The sequence below is a fragment of the Leguminivora glycinivorella genome, chromosome 6 (genome assembly GCF_023078275.1).
Source record: "Leguminivora glycinivorella isolate SPB_JAAS2020 chromosome 6, LegGlyc_1.1, whole genome shotgun sequence".
Lineage (NCBI taxonomy): Eukaryota > Metazoa > Arthropoda > Insecta > Lepidoptera > Tortricidae > Leguminivora > Leguminivora glycinivorella.
This window is the reverse complement of record NC_062976.1, coordinates 3,884,463-3,905,878: the sequence shown is the minus strand read 5'-3', so window position 1 is coordinate 3,905,878 and position 21,416 is coordinate 3,884,463. Positions and strand designations below refer to the sequence as shown.

Below are 21,416 nucleotides of genomic sequence, written 5' to 3'. Positions count from 1 at the left end.
TTTAGTTAGATGTGATTGTGAGAACTTGCGAAATCATTTTCATCGTTATTATTATATACTTAAGTATAATATCATCATCAGTAATTTAAAAGTATTTAGAAGTAAATTAAATTTACCAGCACATTATTGCTGTTATTACAGCAATTACTATAGATTTATTTTTCTTTGTATCTGTTTGTGCTTTCTTTATGTATTAATTATAGCTAGTAATAATATGACATTTAGAGACTTCATACATCTTTAACTCTATATCAGTGTATAGCTACTTTGCTTATGATTAATATTTTTAATTGCTTAATATTTATATTAATTTATTTGTTTAATTTTAATGAATACTTTGTAATGTTGACATGTAAAAGTGCTCCCGTGGCCTATTTGCTGAATAAATGATTTTGTATTTTGTATTTTGCTTATTTCATCACTCTAGTGGGCAATGTAATCATTTTCTTAACACTATCAATCAGGTCGAAACATCAATGGGCCATGTTCATTAAAACCGCCGTACGATACACGTGCGCAGAAGAAATTAGACAAATACACAATAACTTCGCGTCAATCCTAAAATCCTAGCTAAAAATTACCTAAGTACCTGTTATAGAAAATATAAAAATTTAATTTCATACTACATACATAACATTATACCATACACTTATAAGTCTTATAACAAAACCAAAGAGGATCAAGTATTATAGAGAGTTACCTACTGTCAAAGTAAAATATGTAATCACAGTGCATAGACTGCCATCTCTCGACACAGGCTTAAAACTTTTAAACCTCGGTTTTGACAATTTGGCCCATATTCGAAGCTTGATATGTGTTAAAGTGTCAAATATTAATATTAGCGCCATCTAGCCGAGCGTCCCCCAAAGGTGTAATGCCATCTAGGCCACCGTACCTTTTTCTGTATGGTTCTGAGGTACGTTTTTTTCTTAGACTGTAGCTGTCTATTACGGAGTTACATATCTATGACGAAACTAACACCATAACGTCCATAACCCCAAAAAAAATCCCAAGTCTCCATTATAAAATCTTAATAAAATTATATCATATATCGAACACGTGTAGTTTATTCATAAATTCGCGAGGCGACCGTTTGTCTGCGCAAGCACATGTACTAATGATCCAGTGTACCACGTGTTTTGTGCGTGTGGCTTTGGAACGGATAGAGGGGATTTCGTATATAAATTGAATTATTTTTAAAAATAAAATTACCCTAGTGTAATGTAATATTTGATTTAAAAATAAAAACATTGAGACGATATACAGAATATTTAATAGCATCACAAAAAAAGTATTCAGATCACAGGGCGAATCGAATCAGGCAAATAAACAGTTTTTTTGCATGATTTTCATTGAAGGGATTGAAATAAAACGAAATTGTAATTATCTTACAGTAACGGTCGCTAGCCAATCGCCTACAACTGAACTCATAACCTCACAAGTCGACTTCTACTTCACCCACGAAAGGAAAGGGGGGTGGTAAAATTCTTAACCCGTCAACACCCAAACCCAAACCCAAAACCCAGAAGTAGTTATCATATTTTTTTAGTTAATATAGATACAGGGCTGATTTTGAAAGTACTAGCCAAACTTTGCATCGCAACTTTTCAGTTCAGGTCATAATGAAAAAGTTTTATTATGGAACCAATGTTAAAATCGCAAAAGAATATTTAGCTGTTTCATATAATTCAACTAACGTTATGCCGCTCATTTCTATGTCACTATGAAAAGTTTAGCTAGTAAACAAAATCAGCTTGTATAATAAATCCTGTCTTAAAGACTCGAAGCTCTATGCGTAGTTAATTTCAGTGAAGTAATGAATGAACTGGATGAAGCCATGTTTATCCACGCAAACATCACGTGTTGGACAAAAATAAAACGTCAGATTATCTTTTTTGTTCAATATAAGGCCCACAATGTATGCTTACAAGTATAAAATTTATTACAACTAATTTTCTGCTCGCGATTTCATATGAATGAAATTACGAGTATCTGTTGATTGATAAAAACTGGTTCTTTAAGTAAATAAATAATATCACATAATTATTTTAGTTTGAGAAGGATGATGCTATAATGGTGTCACCCATAAATTCTACGACTTCTGGTTTTCCTAACAGGGGGCCGACTTTTTAATCTCACGCGTTCGAATTCAGAAAATTGTCACTGAAAATAATAAGCAAAGTCACCGTTTTCAACCGGTATTTTAGTGACAAAATCCCGTATGCAAGATTCAAAAATCGCTCCCCCAGACTCTAGCTATAACATGTTAGAAAAATATTGGGTTGGTAAGAAAGTAATGAGCGATCGATTGAATTCCACATAAAATTTTTGAGAGAGTTCTAGAATCTTCTATGGTCGAAAGTATATAAAGGGCGAGTCGCACAGTTTCTCGTCAGTCATTCACTAGCTGTCGCCGAGCTAATATAAGGAAGAAAATGGACGAATTAAAAGTGCATGTAAGGCATTGCTTACTATATGAATTTCAGTCTGGCCATTCAGCCGCCGAAGCAGTGCGTAATATATGTCAGCGTGTTGCTCCTGAAGTTGTGTCTGAGGCCACGGCGAAGCGATGGTTCCAGCGGTTTCGTAGTGGCGACTTTTCATTATCAGATCAACCTAAGTCTGGTCGACCGGTGAAGATTGATGTAGCCAAATTAAAAACCTTAATTGAAGGAGATCCGAGGCTAACGAGTCGTACTCTTGCTACCGAGTTAGGCTGCTCTCATGTCACCATAGAAACACATTTACACGAGTTGGGAAAAAACTACAAATACAGTGTTTGGATACCGCACGAACTTGATAGAGATCAACTAAGCCGCCGTGCCGATATCTGCATACAACTTCTGTCTTTTCGCCGCACATTCAACTGGTTGGACCATCTTATCACTGGAGATGAAAAATGGGTCTTATATATAAATCACACACGCAAACGTCAGTGGCTAGCTCCAAACGAAAAAGGAATAGAGGCACCAAAAACAGAGCCACACCCGAAAAAAGTTATGCTGTCCGTTTGGTGGGATATTCATGGTATTATTCACTGGGAACTCCTACCAAGTGGAATGACTGTTACCGCATCAGTATACTGTAATCAGCTTGAAAATGTAAACCAAAAAATCTGTCAGAATCGTCCACAGCATGCTAAAGTTTTTTTCTTACACGACAATGCTCGCCCACACATTGCAAAAGTGACTCGGCTAAAGCTATTGGAGCTAGGTTGGAAAGTGATACCTCATCCACCGTACTCTCCAGACTTGGCACCTACGGATTACGCATTGTTCAGATCGCTAAGCAATGCCTTGAATGAAAAAAAGTTCGATGATCAAGCCCATCTACGACAGTACATAGCTGAGTTTTTTAAATCTAAACCTAAGAACTTCTTCGCCGATGCTATTCATTCTTCACCAGAACGATGGAGACAAGTAGTAGATAACGAAGGCCGTTATATTTTTGATAAATGATTAAAATAATAAATTAAATAAAAATTACAATATTGGTTATGATTCGCTCATTACTTTCTTACCAACCCAATAGTTTTGAACTTCGTCGATCAAATATTTCCTTGTCATTTCTTATTTATATCACCCAAAATGAGCAACTTGTCAAAGTAGTTATAGAATTTATCTAAAAAAAAATCCAATCTTCTACCCATCCTTACTCCGCACACTGTAACCACACTTTCACATGTCATTTAGTTAAGATCGTTAAAAAACAATCTAGAACGCTAGACCGGAGTTCACTGACCGCACCACATGTCACTGCAGACTTTTAATGACAACTTTAGTGTATTATTATTTGCATGTGCACAAGAAATAGGCTACTTAAACACTTCTGAAGTTTAAAAGGTTGAAAGTGCCTGTCGAATAGTGGACTATCCGTCAATTGGCTTCTGAGGTTGAGAGTTACGAGTTTTTGCTTTTAAATTATATATTTCAGTGGTTTATTTAATTTATCCGTAGTTAGGTTAGGTTAATCATGACTGTAATTGTGTCTAATTTCTTTTCTAATACATTAATTCAAAGATATCACAGTCCTATATGCTTTCCAAGCTGTTTGAGATATAACAGCACAATGCAATGTATGAAAATGTGTCTTTTGTATGGACTACTCGTACCTACAAAAAAGCTTACGTTGGCATATTGTTTTTATTTATTTCAACTTTATTGCACAACTTATAACAATGAAAAGTGCAAACGGCGGACTTAACAATCTAAGGCATTCTCTATCAGTCCAAACATTGGGCAAAACTATATAGTTAGTATCAGAGTCAGTAGTAATAGAGTCAGTTTGGTGCAAGATTATAGAGTCAGTATGAGATTAGACTGTTTTGAAACAAGTCAATACTGTACTAATTATGCTTGCCCCATGCGAAGCAGGAGAGGCGTCGCTAGTGTATATAAACGTTTAAAACGAGCCCATACTTACTACTACTTACGAAATTATCAAAAACTACTTATATGCCGACGACGGAAACTTTACAAAATTGCGAAATTTTCATGATAGGAAAAAATCTCAAAATTTTCCTCATTTTTGTATGGAGATTGACACTTTCCATTTAATAAATTTAAATTTCATTTCTTGAGAATTTTCATGAAATTTCCAAAAAAAAAATTTTTTTTTTTTGTTATGTTTCCGTAACTTGCACTTAGTACCTATCAAATATTCAACTGCAAATAAATATAAGAGACTAAGACAACCTCTTTCATTCCAAGACCACTCCTAATTAACCCGTTGGTCACTGCAAAACATCAAAAAGGTTAAAAGGTTAATTACATCGTCCCGGTCAAAAAACCCTCAGCTAATGTGACGATCTAAATGCAAATACCGGGTTTGCCCGCGCCGGTAATTCGGCCCGGTAAATACCGCAAGGGTTGAGCCGGGCGAAGTTTTCTTTTTAATTTCTGGAGCGCTTTGCGGTGTCTTTGTAACTTTTAGTTTTTTTTATTGTTACGAGACTTGGAAAATAAGTAAGGGTGAAATAATACTCTGTATTTTGTTTGTAACAAAAGTTATTTCTTTTAAAGTATTACAGCAAAGTGGTTTAAGCAGTTTAAATTGCAAAAAAAAAGAAAAATATTTTTTTTTTCAAAATGTTTTTTTAGAATTTAGAAATTAGGTAGAGTTAAACAGGGTACTTAATTTAAAAAAGACTATAAAACTGTCAGAAATATGTAATTAAGTACCCTCTACTTTAATTAATTTAGAATAATTTAGATTGAAATATAATTTAGAAAGAAATCTAGTACCTATTCATATTTTTGTTAATTACTTTTTTCGTGCCAATAACATATCACAATTTTTTGTCCAAATAAATAATTAATTCATTGTTATTTATTTCAGGTGACCTGAAAATGTATACATTTTGTGTGCTATGTGCATTTGTCAAATGCTTTAAAAAAACATGCTGTATTATAAAATTATGAACGAAAATTATAAAGGTACATTAAATTTTCATCAGTGCTTTAAAGCGCTACAGCGCTGCTTACTAAAAGGCGCGATAATTTAAATAAAATTTCGACTGGGAATGGAAAATAAACATGTAAAGGGGGCAATTCTCGCGTAGGCGAGTACTAAACGATTTCACGGCGAGAGATAAGTTTTTAATGTTTTGTATTAATTAACTCTGTATAATTTGGCAGTGAGAGAGCTGAGCCGAGTTGCTGGAGTTACAAGGGTTACACGGTCGACTGTGTGTGTCGACACAGTGTTTGATAACTTGATGAGTAGTGTTGAGTATTGATAAACAAAAATAAGAGGTTTTTTTTTTGATGAAACATAAGTTAAAAATGGCTTGTATAAATTAATTCTGAATCATTTGGTACTTAGCAGGGCCGTATTAAGGTTAGAGCGAATGGAGCGGCCGCTCTAGGCGCCAAATGGTAAAGGGGCACCAAAATCGCAAAGGAGCGTAAGCGTGACGATGGGCGTACATGCAGTGACAAAACACCCAAATTACTGCCTAATGAAAAAATTTCGCGCTCGTTCTGCTCGCGATTGTTTTTCCCTGAACCCAAACTTAAGAAAACTTCAAGGGCGCCGAAACTCAAACTCGCTAGAGCGACCCTGATCGAGCGCACGGGCCGGCACTGCTGCTTAGTTTGCTATTGCGATTATACTGCTTGTTTTAGAATTAAATGTGTACCTATTGTCTTTTTAAGGTATTCTCAAAACAGAAAAGTTGGTAAAGATTATATTTTCAAAAAACTAAAAATCCGTATGAGTGAACGATGAAATATTAAAACATCCGGATAAAAAGTTTCCATCCGGATAAAAAAATATTATTCAACATAAATAAATAAATATTAAGGACATTCTTACACAGATTGACTTAGTCTCACGGTAAGCTCAAGAAGGCTTATGTTGCAGGTACTCAGACAACGATATATATAATATACAAATACTTATATACATAGAAAACATCCATGACAGAAACAAATATCTGTGTTCATCACACAAAAAATGCCCTTACCGGATTCGAACCCGAGACTGCGGCGTAGCAGGCGCACTACGCGATAGGCCAAACCGGTCGTCAAAATTTTAGTATTATTTTTATTAATTTTATATTGATGTACAGTACTGTATACGTTTTAATCTTCAACACAGTGTCTCTAATAGGAAAGCTTCCATCCCTGCGCAGGTGACTCCCGCTCTGGATAATTGCCACGAGCGTTTGTGTGCAAACGAGCAGCGAAGGGTTATACGATGTTTAGTTGGACTTTGTGAGGATTGGGTTATTAAGTTGCTGCTGCTTTATTGTTAAATTGTATACCTACTTCATTGTTTAGCTGAATAAAATAATAAGTTAAACGTAACTAAATAGAAGAATCCATTTTAAGAAAATCTTTTTTTTTTTTAAAGTCAAGTCAAAGGGTAAATCCAGACGCAAAATTTATGGTTTTCACAATTTTTCCTTTATCTGAGATATGTGCTAATATGACGTTCCATCGTACCAAATTTCCAGATCCTGTGTTCACGAGTGTCGAAAATTTGCAATAATTTGCAATGTGAACGGGCTGTATCTTATGGTTGCGTTGGCTTAGAAGTTAGATTTATCGCAGCGCTAAGGGACAGCAGGACAATCACGAAAATCGCATTTTTCCTCAATTTTTTTATTAAGATTCCAAAAATATTTTTTATTTCAGACAAATCCGGATAAAATAAAAAACAAATTTTAATTTACGTAGATAAAACTGCAGTTCTCCGGACACACTCATGTCCTGTCAGCTGACCTGACACAATTATCCGGACAACGATGGCGTCACGTAGCGACATTAAAAACAATGAACGGTTCAATTTTTCACCGGCTCGCTCTGCGCTAATCCTACTGGGGTGGATCCTCAACATGGTGTATTAAGAGTGCTCGACATTCGGAAAAATATCTTATAGAAAATGAACCCACGTTTTACCGGTAAGTCCTAGGTGTTACCGTACTTCGAGTTTTACAGTAACGAGTACACGTATCAATATATTAATATAATAAATTCATCCAGAACATAATTATTAGCTAAGAAAAATGTATATGTTTTTTTTTATTTAAGGTTTTTTTATTTTATTTTGTTATTTTAATCAATAAGGGATGTGGGTACCTACTCACTATGGTTGTTTGCAAATAAATGGCGTAAGAACGGACGTACTGGTTTTATTACAAATGCAAAAGCATTTTTTACTTCAAAATCTTTTTAAAGCATTATAAATTATTTTTTAAATTTACATTATGGGGAAGTATTTAAAGAAACAGATTTTCTAATATTTAAGCAAATTTACTTGTAAGTTTGGTCTAAAGAGTAAACTTAAGGTAAACTTAAACAGTAAACTTAAAGAATAAACTTATGTTGGTTACCTAGTTAAATTTTATTTTTGACCAAACCTGATTTAATCATTCCAGAATAGCCCCCGCCGTTACGAAAACTAATTATCCCCCGCTTCGAAATGATAAAGCAAAGCCGTCGTATGGGATAGGTATTTTTATTCCGGACAAAATGAAATTCCCCGACGCACTTCATACAGGGAATTCTCCACCCTATTCACAACCGGTCCGGTTTAAATTTGTACGAAATGGGTTGAAATGGTGGGTATACAGTACATTGTGGAAAAAATTTAGTACTCAGTATAAAATAATCCGGATATAATCTCGCTGGGTAGATCCCATTATTTTTGATCATCCCTCTTTTGTACTGAAGGTACGGGATGAAAGTGATGAAACGGAATGTAGATCGGGTTTTGTTTTGAGATTGTTTTTGTTTTTATTTTGATTTCGATATTTCGCATTAAATACAGCAACTTTTTTTCCAGACTTGTATTTGTATACATACAATTAATTAATTAATTAGGTGTGAGCTACATTTAGTGTAAGTTGCGTTTTCCTCAGGTTTTTTTTACATTACGAAAAAACTATTTTTATTTTAACTGGAATTTTATTTAAGTAACCTTGGTTTGGGAACCTTTGCACCTTGAATGACTCGTGGGGGGTTGTTTGACTGATGATTGTTGTTGTTTTTTTTTAAGTAAAACTATAAACTGAAAGGGTTTTTTTATAATTTGTGTACTTTATTTTCTAATTATTCATATTATGGCAAAATAAATCTGATCGTCGTGGAAAATAAATTCGAATCATTTACATATGCGGTGCAGTGAAAATAAGACAAATAATATTGTTGGGATCTCAAGCCAATTCATAACTACTACGCATAAAAATAAGTAATTGGCTAAATAGATCTATATCGAATATCTATTTCTGTTCTGATGGTTTGATTTGTGTTCCAAGATATTTCCATTGTCTACAAAATATTTAAAAGAGACATGATATAAACAAGAAAACATATAAGTAGCTAAAAATTAAAAAAAAAATTAGTTTCGTTCTCTGTCGTCTCAGTATATTTTATTTTTATTGTTTACTAAAACATTAGCAATTTTCATTTCTCGAACCGTGCACGATTTGAAATAAAAAATACTTGTTCTTCCATTTTCCTACGTTTGCATTCCGGTTTAAAATATTACGGTTTTAATAATAATATCGCCATTTATTTCCTTGCAAATATAAGTCTTTACCAAAAAAATAACATTTTTTTTTCTTATTTTTACCTTTGAATAATATTTATAACCATAGTTCATTAACTACATGATTTTTTTGTAGATTTGTATTTAATCCTAATATACCTACCTATTTAATTTAGTTACCTGTTTCAAAAGCTCTTTTACTTTCAGTGTCTAATTACTTATATAATCATTTTCAATACAAGTTAATTCATCAACACAAACCCATTAATTTATCTAACCGGAGAACAACAAGCACCGCCTCTCCAAGCCCACATACAGAAAACGTATTAAATTGCTACGGTAAATGCATTCGCACAAAATCCATCAAGAATCATATTATTGCGTTACCTATACAAAGTGATTGTCACTCCGGACACATGGCGTCAGGGGACGGTGGGCGGCGCTAGCCAAGCCACGCCTTTACCGCCGATAAGGTTCAAATCTCAAACGAATCCAACCTTAAACACACCAAAAGCAAGTCGAAGGCGCGTCGTGTGTTACTGGTTACTGGTTTAAAACACACTGGCGGTCCGGCGCGATCGCACGCTCCGCGAGCCGGATATTCGGTGTTCGAAATTTGAAGTTTTTGTGTAATGTTTTTTTAACCGGGACGATGGAAGTTAGTGCAATGCCGCCGATGCCGTTGGACTTTTCTATGGTGCGGAGTGGCTCGCCTTATTTAGAATTATTTAAATGTGTAGTTGATTTGAGAGATAATATTTGTGAAGCGGCAAGCTTTTGTGTTTCAGCCTTATGGATAAGTGGAGTCGCCGAGGAGTGTCTCCAACAGCGCCTTTAGAGTTGTCACACCAAAGGGTGAGTTTTTTTTATAAAATAAAAAAAGCACAGTACTTAAGACTTGATACTGTTACTTATTTAGAATTATTTAAATGTGTAGTTGATTTGAGAGATAATATCACCAATATAACGAAGAAAGCAAATTCTATGCTGTATATGATTCGAAAGGCATTGTGATCACTAAGGATCTTTTTGTTGGGAACAAGACATACCTACGCTTTGCTTGAATACGCTTTTCAGGTATGGTCCCCCTATTCAAAAAGGATATTACACTATTAGAAAAAGTCCAGAGAAGAGCTACTAAAATGGTCGCTTCACTGAAAGATAAGCCATACAACGAACGGCTTCAAATTAGGTCTTACATCATTGGAGGATAGAAGAAAGCGTGGTGATCTCATTGAGACTTACAAAATCTTGTCTGGACACTACAATGTGAATAATATGAAAGACCTATATATACTAAGCCAGAACTTTTATCAAACCTCCATGTGCTAGCAACCCTAAGAAACACTTCCTGCCGAATCGCATAGTATATGTGGAACCTACCAGAAACTGTTATTAGCGCGCCGTCAGTGAACTGTTTCAAAAATAGACTGGACAATTATATTAGAACTTTGAAGAGTGCAAAATAAACACAAGTGCAGTGATATACACGCATCAGCTCGAAGAGCTGCTAGATCAAATAAATAATAATAATAATAATAATAATAATAAGCTTTAAGTTTCCGTACACGTGAAGGTACATACAAATACATATAATAATCTTTTGCGGTGTGCATTTAAAATCCTTGCCGATTTTTTTTCTTATTTCAAAATCCTTGCCGATTTTTTTTAAAAATTATTTTCCTATATTTGTATACTGTATACCAACGAATTTAGACTGCCATGCCTATGCTTAAATTGACTGACTGTAGAAATATTTTTTGTGTCAGTATAAAGTGACAAACTGAAGAAATATTTTTTGTATCGATAAAACACTGTCAATTATCGAGTCTTGGTTAGGATGTAACGTAGATTTTTATGGATACAATGTTTATTTTACAATAAATATTATAGATTTACACTTAGGAAGTATTAAATGTAGGCGGCTCAGATTATCTTTAGGTTTTTCCTTCTCCGCAATCTTAATCTAAATCATGATACTCAGCTTTGTAATATCTACAACAGAGGTGGATATAATGACAGTAAAACTCCTACTAAAATAATTAGTACCTAAGGACATATCTAGAGAACAGATTTTTTAAAATTTTGACACCTCGATGATGTTTGTTTCATTAAATACTATTCTATTAATTAAATTGGAGACGAATGATAACACCTAAATTCGTAAAAATTTCGTATTAAAAATATATTTTTCAATAAATGATGGGAATCAAATATCGGTTCTATGTCATTTAATATAGTGATGAATGGTTCATAAATAATTTAAAATCATTTTTATACATATAAATAATAGGTACGATAAGAAAAATAAAACTGAAAAATATAAATTAAAAGAGATAACATAATATAAATCAAATTTCATTAATTAAAAACGAAATGAATGAAACCAAATCGAAAATCATATAGCCTATAAAGTGAAACTAAACTGACTTTTTAGGTAGGTATCTGACTACCATATCTATTCATCGCCATCTTACTAAAAAAATAATGAACTATATAACAAAACCTTAAAAAATATTATCACACCATCATTATAAAAATGTACCCCACAAGGATTCTAATTGGTCAAAAGCCGACACTAATACCGATACTTCCTTTGTGCCCAGATACCCAATGCAGTTGAAATTTTAATTTCCAATTTTCATCTCGGCACCTGATGATTGTTGTTCTTTTTACCCTAGCTTCCCCTTTCCGCAATTCTTTTGATCGTCGATTTGAAATTGGGAGCTAGGGCGGGGCACACATTTGCTACATTTTCAATTTTAAAATGAAGAAATGAGCTTTTAAAAATTATTTGAAATTGTAGATTATTTATCACTTAGGTCGGGGAAATGGAAATGCAAAAAAGGTGAATGCGGTTTTTTATCCGGGTCTATTTTTTAACCGGCAGTTGGTTTATGACATGTAACACTTAAGAGTACATTTTTTTTATTTTATTATTTCTGTAGCTGTTACATGGTGCAAAAAATAACTAGTTATCCAGAAACCAATTTCATTCCATCGACAAATGAACGTCACAAAAAGTGAAAGGGGTTGAAATTTAAGTCAATAAAATTTTACAACTTTCTAAGCACCATGATAAATTCTATACTTGTAAGTTATAAGTATGTTCTCTCTTACAATTATAAAGGCAATAAGATTAACTCAATAAGTAATACATATAAAATCTCGCTTAGAAGCTTACGCGAAAAACAATTAATATCGAAGAAGATGGGGCCGGGCGCCGTCCGATCACAACTAATCGGATTGCTTGATCGACCATCGACCACTGACATTGATTTTAATGAGATTTCTATATATTGGTTGGTTTTATTGAAATCTTTAGGTATCAAATTACTTTGGCGAACTAGGATTTTGTTTATGAACCCGGCAACCTTCAAATCAATTTTTAATTTAATTTAATTTATTTATTTCATACATACAAATATCATTACAGGATGAACCCATTGCAATATTGTAGTAACAAATTAGAATATAAAAACAAAGAACTTATACATGTATACAGTGTTAACTTTACCTATTCTGGATTTCTTTATTGTAACAAAGAGTACATAACGCTACCTTTGTGAATTCACTCATCGTACAGGAATGAAAGGGTGAAAAGGCATCTTCTGGGCGAACTCACTCCATCGTAGGCCACGTCTTTGCCTTTGGCTAGTCTGTGGCCAAGAGTAAGCCCATTTATAAATAAAAAGGTAGACAAAATAATTATAACTAAAGTTGTGAAAATACCTAATAAAATAAAAAACTAAAAATTTACTTCCTAAAAACATAAAAAACTAGGTGTAATAAATAAGTCGGTCTGTGGCATAATGTTGAGATGAGTCGTGATTGAGATACTGGGTGCACGAAAATCTTTTGTTTAACCTTTTTACCAAAATACATCAAAGCATGGTATGAAAATTGATTTTGCATTGGTTTTATTTTAAAAGGGTAATGGGTATATTTTATGAAATATACACATTTTTTTATAGCTTCATGTATAAATAGCAGACTTATTGGAGAGAAAAGCTAAAAATCATTACAATTATTTTTTTTAAGCTCAGGCCTAGGTATATCAAAAACATAAAAACTGAAATTATATCATTTAAAATTTCTTAAATTTGTTAAGATTACTTCTAAGAAATAAAAAGCATATCTCAAATAAAAAAAAACGCATCAATTCGGTTCACCCGTTTATAAGCTACGGTGATACAACACTCAACTTTTTACAGGATTAACAAAGGGAAAAAAGTTATTTTCAGCTGTTATTTAAGATATTAAATAAATAAATATTAACGGACATTCTAACACAGATTGACTAAGTCCTATCTACGGTAAGCTCAACATATTACAATTCTGGTCTGAAAATGATCAGAATTTGGTGCTAAGGATTAGGTAGCTCCTTTAAATCGATTTGAAATAATATTACTAATAATAATTTTTAAGTACATTCGTTACAAGCATAAACCTAAAATACGTTTTAAACGTATACTGAGATAAAAGACAAAATTACAGTTTATCCTGTGCGGTACTTTAACACATATAAACCAAATATTAATTATTTCAAGTCACACAAGTGATAATATGTTTCAGGATTTTCCTATGACTTTAAAATATACTTGATGGTGACATAAAACTAATTTACGTACCTACATGAAATGATAGGGTAAAAGTAGGTAAAATTATAAGAATAACTATATTTTTATTATGCATTTACTTTTTATTATACAATTAGAGTACCTAAGTACTACACGTACGTCGTGTACATTCAATTATTGGCGATGAAATATTGAACAATATATTTTTCAAATCGGATAAGGAACACTGAGCTGCGCTCCAAAACAGGTATCGCAGATGTTGGTGTGAAGGCAGCCAAGCTGAAGTGGGATTGGGCGGGACACGTCTGTAGGATGTATCCGGAGAGATGGGCCAAGGTAGCGACCGAATGGGCGCCACAAATTACCAGAGGCCGAGGTAGACCAAAGATGAGATGGCGGAAAGACCTGGACTCATTTTGTGGCGGCTGGCGAGAGCATGCAGAGCCGTGCGGAAAACAGGGGAGGCCTTTGCCCAGCAGTGGGACACATTATAGGCTATATAAAAATACATATATATTTTTCAAAATTGCCATACTTGTATGTTGCTTGTTCACATTATTTCTTATTAACGTTGTTTATATACCCAGTTTGTATACTATTATTACTATTACTCAACAATAAATAAATTATTTCACTACGACCTACAAAAGTAAACTAGCTCTAACTTGCAAACCATCCTTGTTTTACCTTATCTTTACATTTTATAACCTAACCACAAAATTAAAATTTTGAAAAAACCCCCGACTGTGACATAGTGGACCGATTTTCATGAAACATGGCTAAGAACACTCCCGACTAACTCAGCTTTCAGACAAAAAAAAACTAAATCTAAATCGGTTCATCCGTTCGGGAGTTACGATGCCACAGACAGACACACACACAGACAGACAGACAGACAGACAGACACGTCAAACTTATAACACCCCTTCGTTTTTGCGTCGGGGGTTAAAAAGTACCTAGGTATAGTGAACTCTGTAATCTCTAAATTACTCAGATTAATAGTAAGGAAATAAAAAAAACCGTTCATTATAAGAATAGGTCGAAGTAAGTTCGATAACTTATAAACAGGAAAACGGAAGTAGTTACCAAATTTATATCAGAATAAGTCAATTAACTATTTAAATATCGGCCGGAAACTGGATAAAACTTAAGTTTGATTAATTAAAATTATTACAACACCACCTTATGAGGTAAAATATTATTATTTTATGTAATTAATAATTAAATCAAAATGTATTTATCCGCCATAGTAACTGAATGCCCAGCACGATACTTGCACAACAGCAAAAACTGTGTGTCAGACGACCCGTAAGAAGAAAACACATACATATTTACATATATACACACTTTAGAACCGATTAGTTTTTAAATAGTCTCCCTCGGAATCCCTAACAACGTTTGTCCTAAACTCACTTATACCAAACAATATTAGGGAATTATAAATTGAAATAGATATCATACACGAAAGAAAAAACGGCAAGGCCTACTGGTGGCCGAGCCGGGAATCGAACCCGGGTCTTCAGCTTACGCGGCTAACGTCCTTACCACTAGACCACACGCCCGCAAAAAAAAAATCAATAAAATAATTTAATTTGTTCCCTATTTGAATATTAGGGAATGTAAAAATAGTTCAAAAAACTTTAGGGATTCCGATATAGATCCGTTTTTAAAGTACCTACCAGTGTTTTTCATTAATTAATTGTTTAAAAGCAAACATTTTTGCGACAATTTTTTATTTATTTCTTCCTCCCTAATCGTAACGAATATTTAGTCCTTTTTAGTATCAATATTTTTTACAATTTGTGTAACTTATTTTTTATTATAAAATCCTGATAGCTGGTAGCTTCAAATAATTGTTACTTACAACATTTGAAGGCACATAATCGCAGAACCACCCGGTAGCTTATTTTAATTTTTAAAAAGTTGCAAAACCGCATTAGGTAAAAAATACGAGTACTAAAAATTGGTTCATTCTACATATTATTTCCGTTTTTTTTTTGTGTTAGCGTATGTATAATTAAGGGAAACGTGAAACCGATATATTTTAATCACAGTAGGCAAACTATGAACTCAGTAGACCAATTTTGGTTTGATGTCAATAAATCTGTCCAAATACTTTCATAATTTAGGAAATAATAGGTAGTAAGTACAGTACATGTTGTTCCTATAAACATATGAGCCGAACTTGGCAATAAAAAATCATAATTATGTAATTTTTACAATATCCTTTACATTTAAGTAACCTTATTATTCTTTTCTTATTTATTATGAGATTTACCCGTAACAGAAAATCTCTTCGTAACATAATGTAAGTGTTGCATAAGTATAACATCATAACATACTTCCAATTTTCTAGACAAGTTTATCAATGAATAATTCATGTAATTATTACGTTAATTATGTACGGAAAAGTGAAATATAATTTTATGACATTCAGAAACACTTTTTGTAATGAAATTATGTTCGATCAATATTTTATTTATGTAATATGCAGCATCTGGAAAAATCTATATCAAAATAAAAAAAAAAATAGTTTTACAACAGCTCACAAAACTAAAATGTCCACCAGCGTAAAAACTAACTCCAACTTCTATAGAACCTGATTTCACCATGTAATCCCAACCGGCCGATCCGTCATCCAGGATGGAAACCTAATTTGGCAGCCGACTACTCGTCGGGGTAACCGAATTACCCGCGCGTACGCTATTACGGTAACCGATTTACTTGCTAATTTTAAATATGTCTCAGGCTCTTGATTGTTCAAATCTTTGTGTTGTTGACATTTGCACGTAACGATGATTTTTATGTTTTGCGCTGACTTCAACTTACAAAAATTATTTTGGGCTGTGACAAAGACGTCGACAACTCAGTGTTTCACTGAGTTCATTTGACACGCTAAGTAGATAGGTATCTATGAGACAGTGATTAGGTATAATCAAGAAATGAATAAAATATTTTATTTCAAACTTGATCATAGATTATCGCTGTTAGCCTTTGGAGTGTCGGCCGAATCCCGGCCGATTACATTAATCAATTTGAAATTTAATTAATTGGAATAAAATCAAAATTCCATTGACTCAAAAATCAGTCTGGCACTCGAGGAGAAGTTAGCTTAATATATTATTGAAAGAAGACCTTGAAGTATTCTTGGACCGATCTTGTAATGAAAAATTTCTTCATAAGTCTACAGAGTATTCTTAATAATCATTGATTAATAAATAAATATTATAGGACATTCTTACGCCTGAGTCCCACGCTAAGCTCAAGAAAGCTTATGTTTCAGGTACTCAAACAACGATATATATACCCGTAATATACAAATACTTATATTCATAGAAAACATCCATGACTTAGGAACAAATATCTGTGCTCATCATTCAAATAAATGGCACTTACCGGGTTTCGAACTCGGGACCGCGGCGTAGCAGGCAGGGTCACTACGCGCTAGGCCAGACCGATCGTGAAATTCATTCCTAGCAACATATTTATATTTACGTAAAGTATGCGATTGACTAGCTATCCAAACTTTGTCGGCGTCTAGTCGACCCAAAAAACCCTTTTAAATTTCCAATCATCATCGCCCATAGGTCTTAAATCTTCTTTCTACATGTATGTACCTATCTTATAATAGTAGAATAGTGCATTACGATACAAGTGCGTAAAAAAGGAAGTTCGTAACTCGTGTCGATTTAAAATACTTTTTTACGCACTTGTACTATTAAATAGCTGAAAATGTGAAGTGGCCTGACCTAACGGAGCCGGCGTAGTCGCATGGACCAAGGCTCCAAAATAAAGCAGTCTTAAAAATAAAAACAACTGACTCGCAAAATTTTACGTCGACGTTTTTGGAAGTCCAATACATACCGTTTTATCAAAATCTTGACACACGACGGCGACAGTGAGCTTATTACAAACTTCAAGACTGCAATGTCACAAGCAACGATTGAAACAAATCGAGCTCAGCTTCAGAACGTTACTTAACAGTTTATTTTGATCGCACATGTGCGGCAAAACGACAATAAAATCGCAAGTCCTTGGCTACATCCGACGTCCGGTTCCCACACTCAAGCAATTACAGCATGACATCAACTTATTACAGATCTAGATAATCTAATTATTTTGCTTGAGAAATTCCAATAACGAAAACAAGAAGTAAGGGACAAAGGGACCTATAAAATCAAACGCAATTTTTTCGGAGAAGTACTGGCGCATTTTAAATATCTATCAACGTTTACTACAAACTTCTTTTTTCCACTGAAGGAAGCCTTTTCATGAATGTTTTAGCCTATTTAAATAACAACACCTTATTGTAAATCAAGACTGGTGGGCGCCTGGGCGGTCGAGATGGTGTAGTGGTAAGCACGTTAGTCGCGATAGCTGGAGACCCGGCTTTGATTGCCCGCTTCGCCACCTGTGGGCTTGATCGCTTTTTTTAATGTATGATAATAATTTTAATAAGCGCTGGTAGCCTAGCGGTAAGTACGTGCGACATTCGTTCCGGAGGTCGCGGGTTCGAACCCCGGCTCGCACCAATGAGTTTTTCGGAATTTATGTGAAAAATGTCATTTTATATTTTCCAGTCGCTTTTCGGTGAAGGAAAACATCGTGAGGAAACCGGACTAATTCCAATAAGGTCTAGTTTACCCTGCGGGTTGGAAGGTCAGATCAGATGGCAGTCGCTTTCGTAAAAACTAGTGCCTACGCCAAATTTTGGGATTAGTTGTCAAAGCGGACCCTAGACTCCCATGAGCCGTGGCAAATTCCAGGATAACGCAAAGAGGATGATGATGGTAATAATTTTAATATTTCAGCTTAGAGACACCATTTTTAAATTTTGAACCCTCAACCACATTAGGATGAAGTAAATTACGGAGTAAAATATAGGATTCGTCGGATAGATGCGACTTTAATGACTGTACTGTAAGAACAGACCTAACGCGCACACGTAATCAACTCAACAAAAACAATTTCAAAAAAATTTTAAAATCAAAATACCACTGCAAATATGTATAAAGATTCGATATGAAAAAATTACTCATTCTAAACTAAATGTGTCGCCCCACGCGTTGACAAAGCTCAAATCGTAATCATGTAATCATGCTCTGCCACAGATATAAATAATTAATCCGACGAAGGCGTGTGTCCCATTAGGATAATGACCCGAATCTTTCCGGACACGGAATTTACAATGACTTTCGCACGTTCACAGATTTACTCTGTCCCTGTACGGTCTTATCGATTTTTGGAGCTATTGTGCCGCTCGTTGACATAAATTCAGAAGTTTTCGGTGATAAAGTGCAATTTTGACAAGATGCGTGACGCTGTCTCACTTTATCTCATGAACTTGTCTTGCAACGTCTAGTCTAGCTGTATATTTGAGAAGAGATATATAGGTTCCTTTTTTACCTGACTAGTCCCTATCCACTTCTGTTTTTCCTTATTTATCCTAAACGTATTATCTTTATTGACATGACAAAGCGTCGCTGCGCGTGCAAAATTCGCTATGTGATTTTTAACGATTTTTCGTTTTCAATGCCATTTTAAACCTTATTTCTAAATACATATGCTCCAAAAACAGCGTCGAGCTCATTTCAGTATTACAGGTTTTATCAAAAGTAGGTATGTGATGCCCATACATTGAATGTTCCTCCTATAATCGCTAACTGCAATAAATCACATAACTACATTATCTTCTTATAACAGCAGTTTTGGAATTGCGCCTGCTATGTGAATTATGACACATAGCTATATTTTCGGAAATATTGTATAAAAAGATATGTTAGATGTTTGTGCCCGATTTGTACAATCTCATACACAGCGATAATTTTGTACTATTTGCAGAAATCGTGAATGTTTCCAGATCGTGTGTTTTGCGTCACATAGCAAGCTTTTCTTATAAAAATCTAGCCTACTCTCTTAAAACTCGTTTAAATGGTGTATGGTAGGTGGGTTTGTAGTCAAGTATAACCTCTATAAATGAGACAGAGAGTGTAGTTTCCCTTTTTATTGAGACTATGTCTGAAAGTACTCACTCTGACCGAATAGTTATTTTTTAATATTTGTTAAAAATAAATAATTTTAAATTGATTTTTAAGATTAACTGTCAGAAATTTATTAGTGTTTAGTATAATGACAAATTTCGTGTAGGGTTCAGTGCGTGTAAACATATATTACAAACTATCGAAATACGATAAAGTTATGCTAACTTAAAAAAATAGCAAGTGATTTAACATTGCATTGGTAAGACATCGTTTTGTATGAAATTTTGTGTGATAAGATCTATCTATCCTTTCTGGAAACATTTTAAAATAAATAAATGAAAATAAAATGTTTAATAAATGAAAAAAAGCTGACTTGAGATTCACACAAAGTTTTGAGTGACAAAGATTTTTTATCGTTTTCGGATGAAAAAAAGAAAAATGGAACCCTTACACAACTATGTACTTTCTTGTCAATCCGTTTATCAATTTGTCAATATTATTTATTTCGGAAAAACCCTATACTCAAGTGTACTGTACCGTTCCTTGAAGCTGTAAAAAAACCTTATTTCTAAGTAAATACAACATAGGTTAATTGAGTTGAAAAAAAATCTACACTCTCAAGGAAGTCAAAATTAATAGGGTACTTCCGTTTGACCTAAACTATGAAATTTGGAAAATAAATCGTTTTACACCATACATGATTATTAATATAGTTGTGAGAAAAAAAAATAGTAAAATATACACGTAACCTTCGGTGTTCGAGCCAGACTAGCATTATCCGGTTTTTTCAAGTTAAAAAATGCATAATGAAATCTTATTCAATACATAAATGTTTACATAATACCACATTGAGCAACTTTGTAACTGAAATAACCTCCATTCATAAAAATTAATGGAAAAAATATATTATTATAGTTGTAATATATTGGTAGTAATATATTAATTTAATCGAGTTTTTTATTATAGTATTATGTATTAAGCTTATAGTATTAAATCGTGTTTTTTCTGAAATAATTAATTCGAAAATGAATTGCTAAATTACAAATAAACAACAACATAGTTAATTCAAATCATATGATTAAATAACCATGTGACGATAAAGTGCACAAATTGTATTTTGTTCCTTAAGAATAAAATCTAGTTAAGTGATTGTAAGACACATACCGGTTTTTTACGACTAAAATTATAATCGCTATGTAACATATTTATGAAAAAAATTTTTTTTAACCTTATAATAACTGAAATATAATTTCAAGTTATTTCTTAATGTATGCAAAAGTGAAAATACTTATGCCATAAAAATATTAATTTATTTATGTTCAATAATTGCCGAAATAAACAGTTTTTTGTGTCTCCTGTAAAGTAGGTTAAAAACACATAGCGAAATTTGCACGCGCAGCGACGAAAGGCATTATAGATCCATAACAGCACAGTCAATCAATTTGATTCCTATTAGACCACTTTATTTGTAATCTCCTTTAATTTGTTTATCTTCTACAACAGTGCTTCTAAGCTTCTTGAGAAACACAAAAGTTTTGTATAAAGGTTAATATCTGTCCGCCGAACTAAAAGCTGAAAGGGTAGGCCACACATACATATATACATAGGTACATACATACAATCACGCCTGTACCCCATAAAGAGGTAGGCGCACATGAAACTACTCAAGTTTCAGTGCCATTCTTGGCAAATAAGGGGTTGAAAGAAAACGAAATTGTGACGTTGCAGTGACAGGTTGCCTCTCGCCACAATTTAACGAATTTACGACACCCACGAGAAGAAAGGGGGTGGTGAAATTCTTAACCCGTAACCAATACACTAAAGCGAGGACATGAGAAAGAAAGATGTGAGTGTTGAGATG

The 21,416-nt window shown here is 33.7% G+C and overlaps 1 protein-coding gene across 1 annotated transcript in view; it reads left to right on the top strand.

Moving 5' to 3' along the window:
* Window positions 1-21,416, top strand: part of LOC125226944 (zinc finger protein Gfi-1b) — a 130,143-nt gene that overhangs the window by 25,376 nt on the left and 83,351 nt on the right. The window contains exon 3 of the mRNA XM_048131126.1: window positions 9,796-9,849. Within this exon, the coding sequence (XP_047987083.1) occupies window positions 9,796-9,849 (54 nt within the window). The remainder of the gene's footprint in view (window positions 1-9,795; window positions 9,850-21,416) is intronic.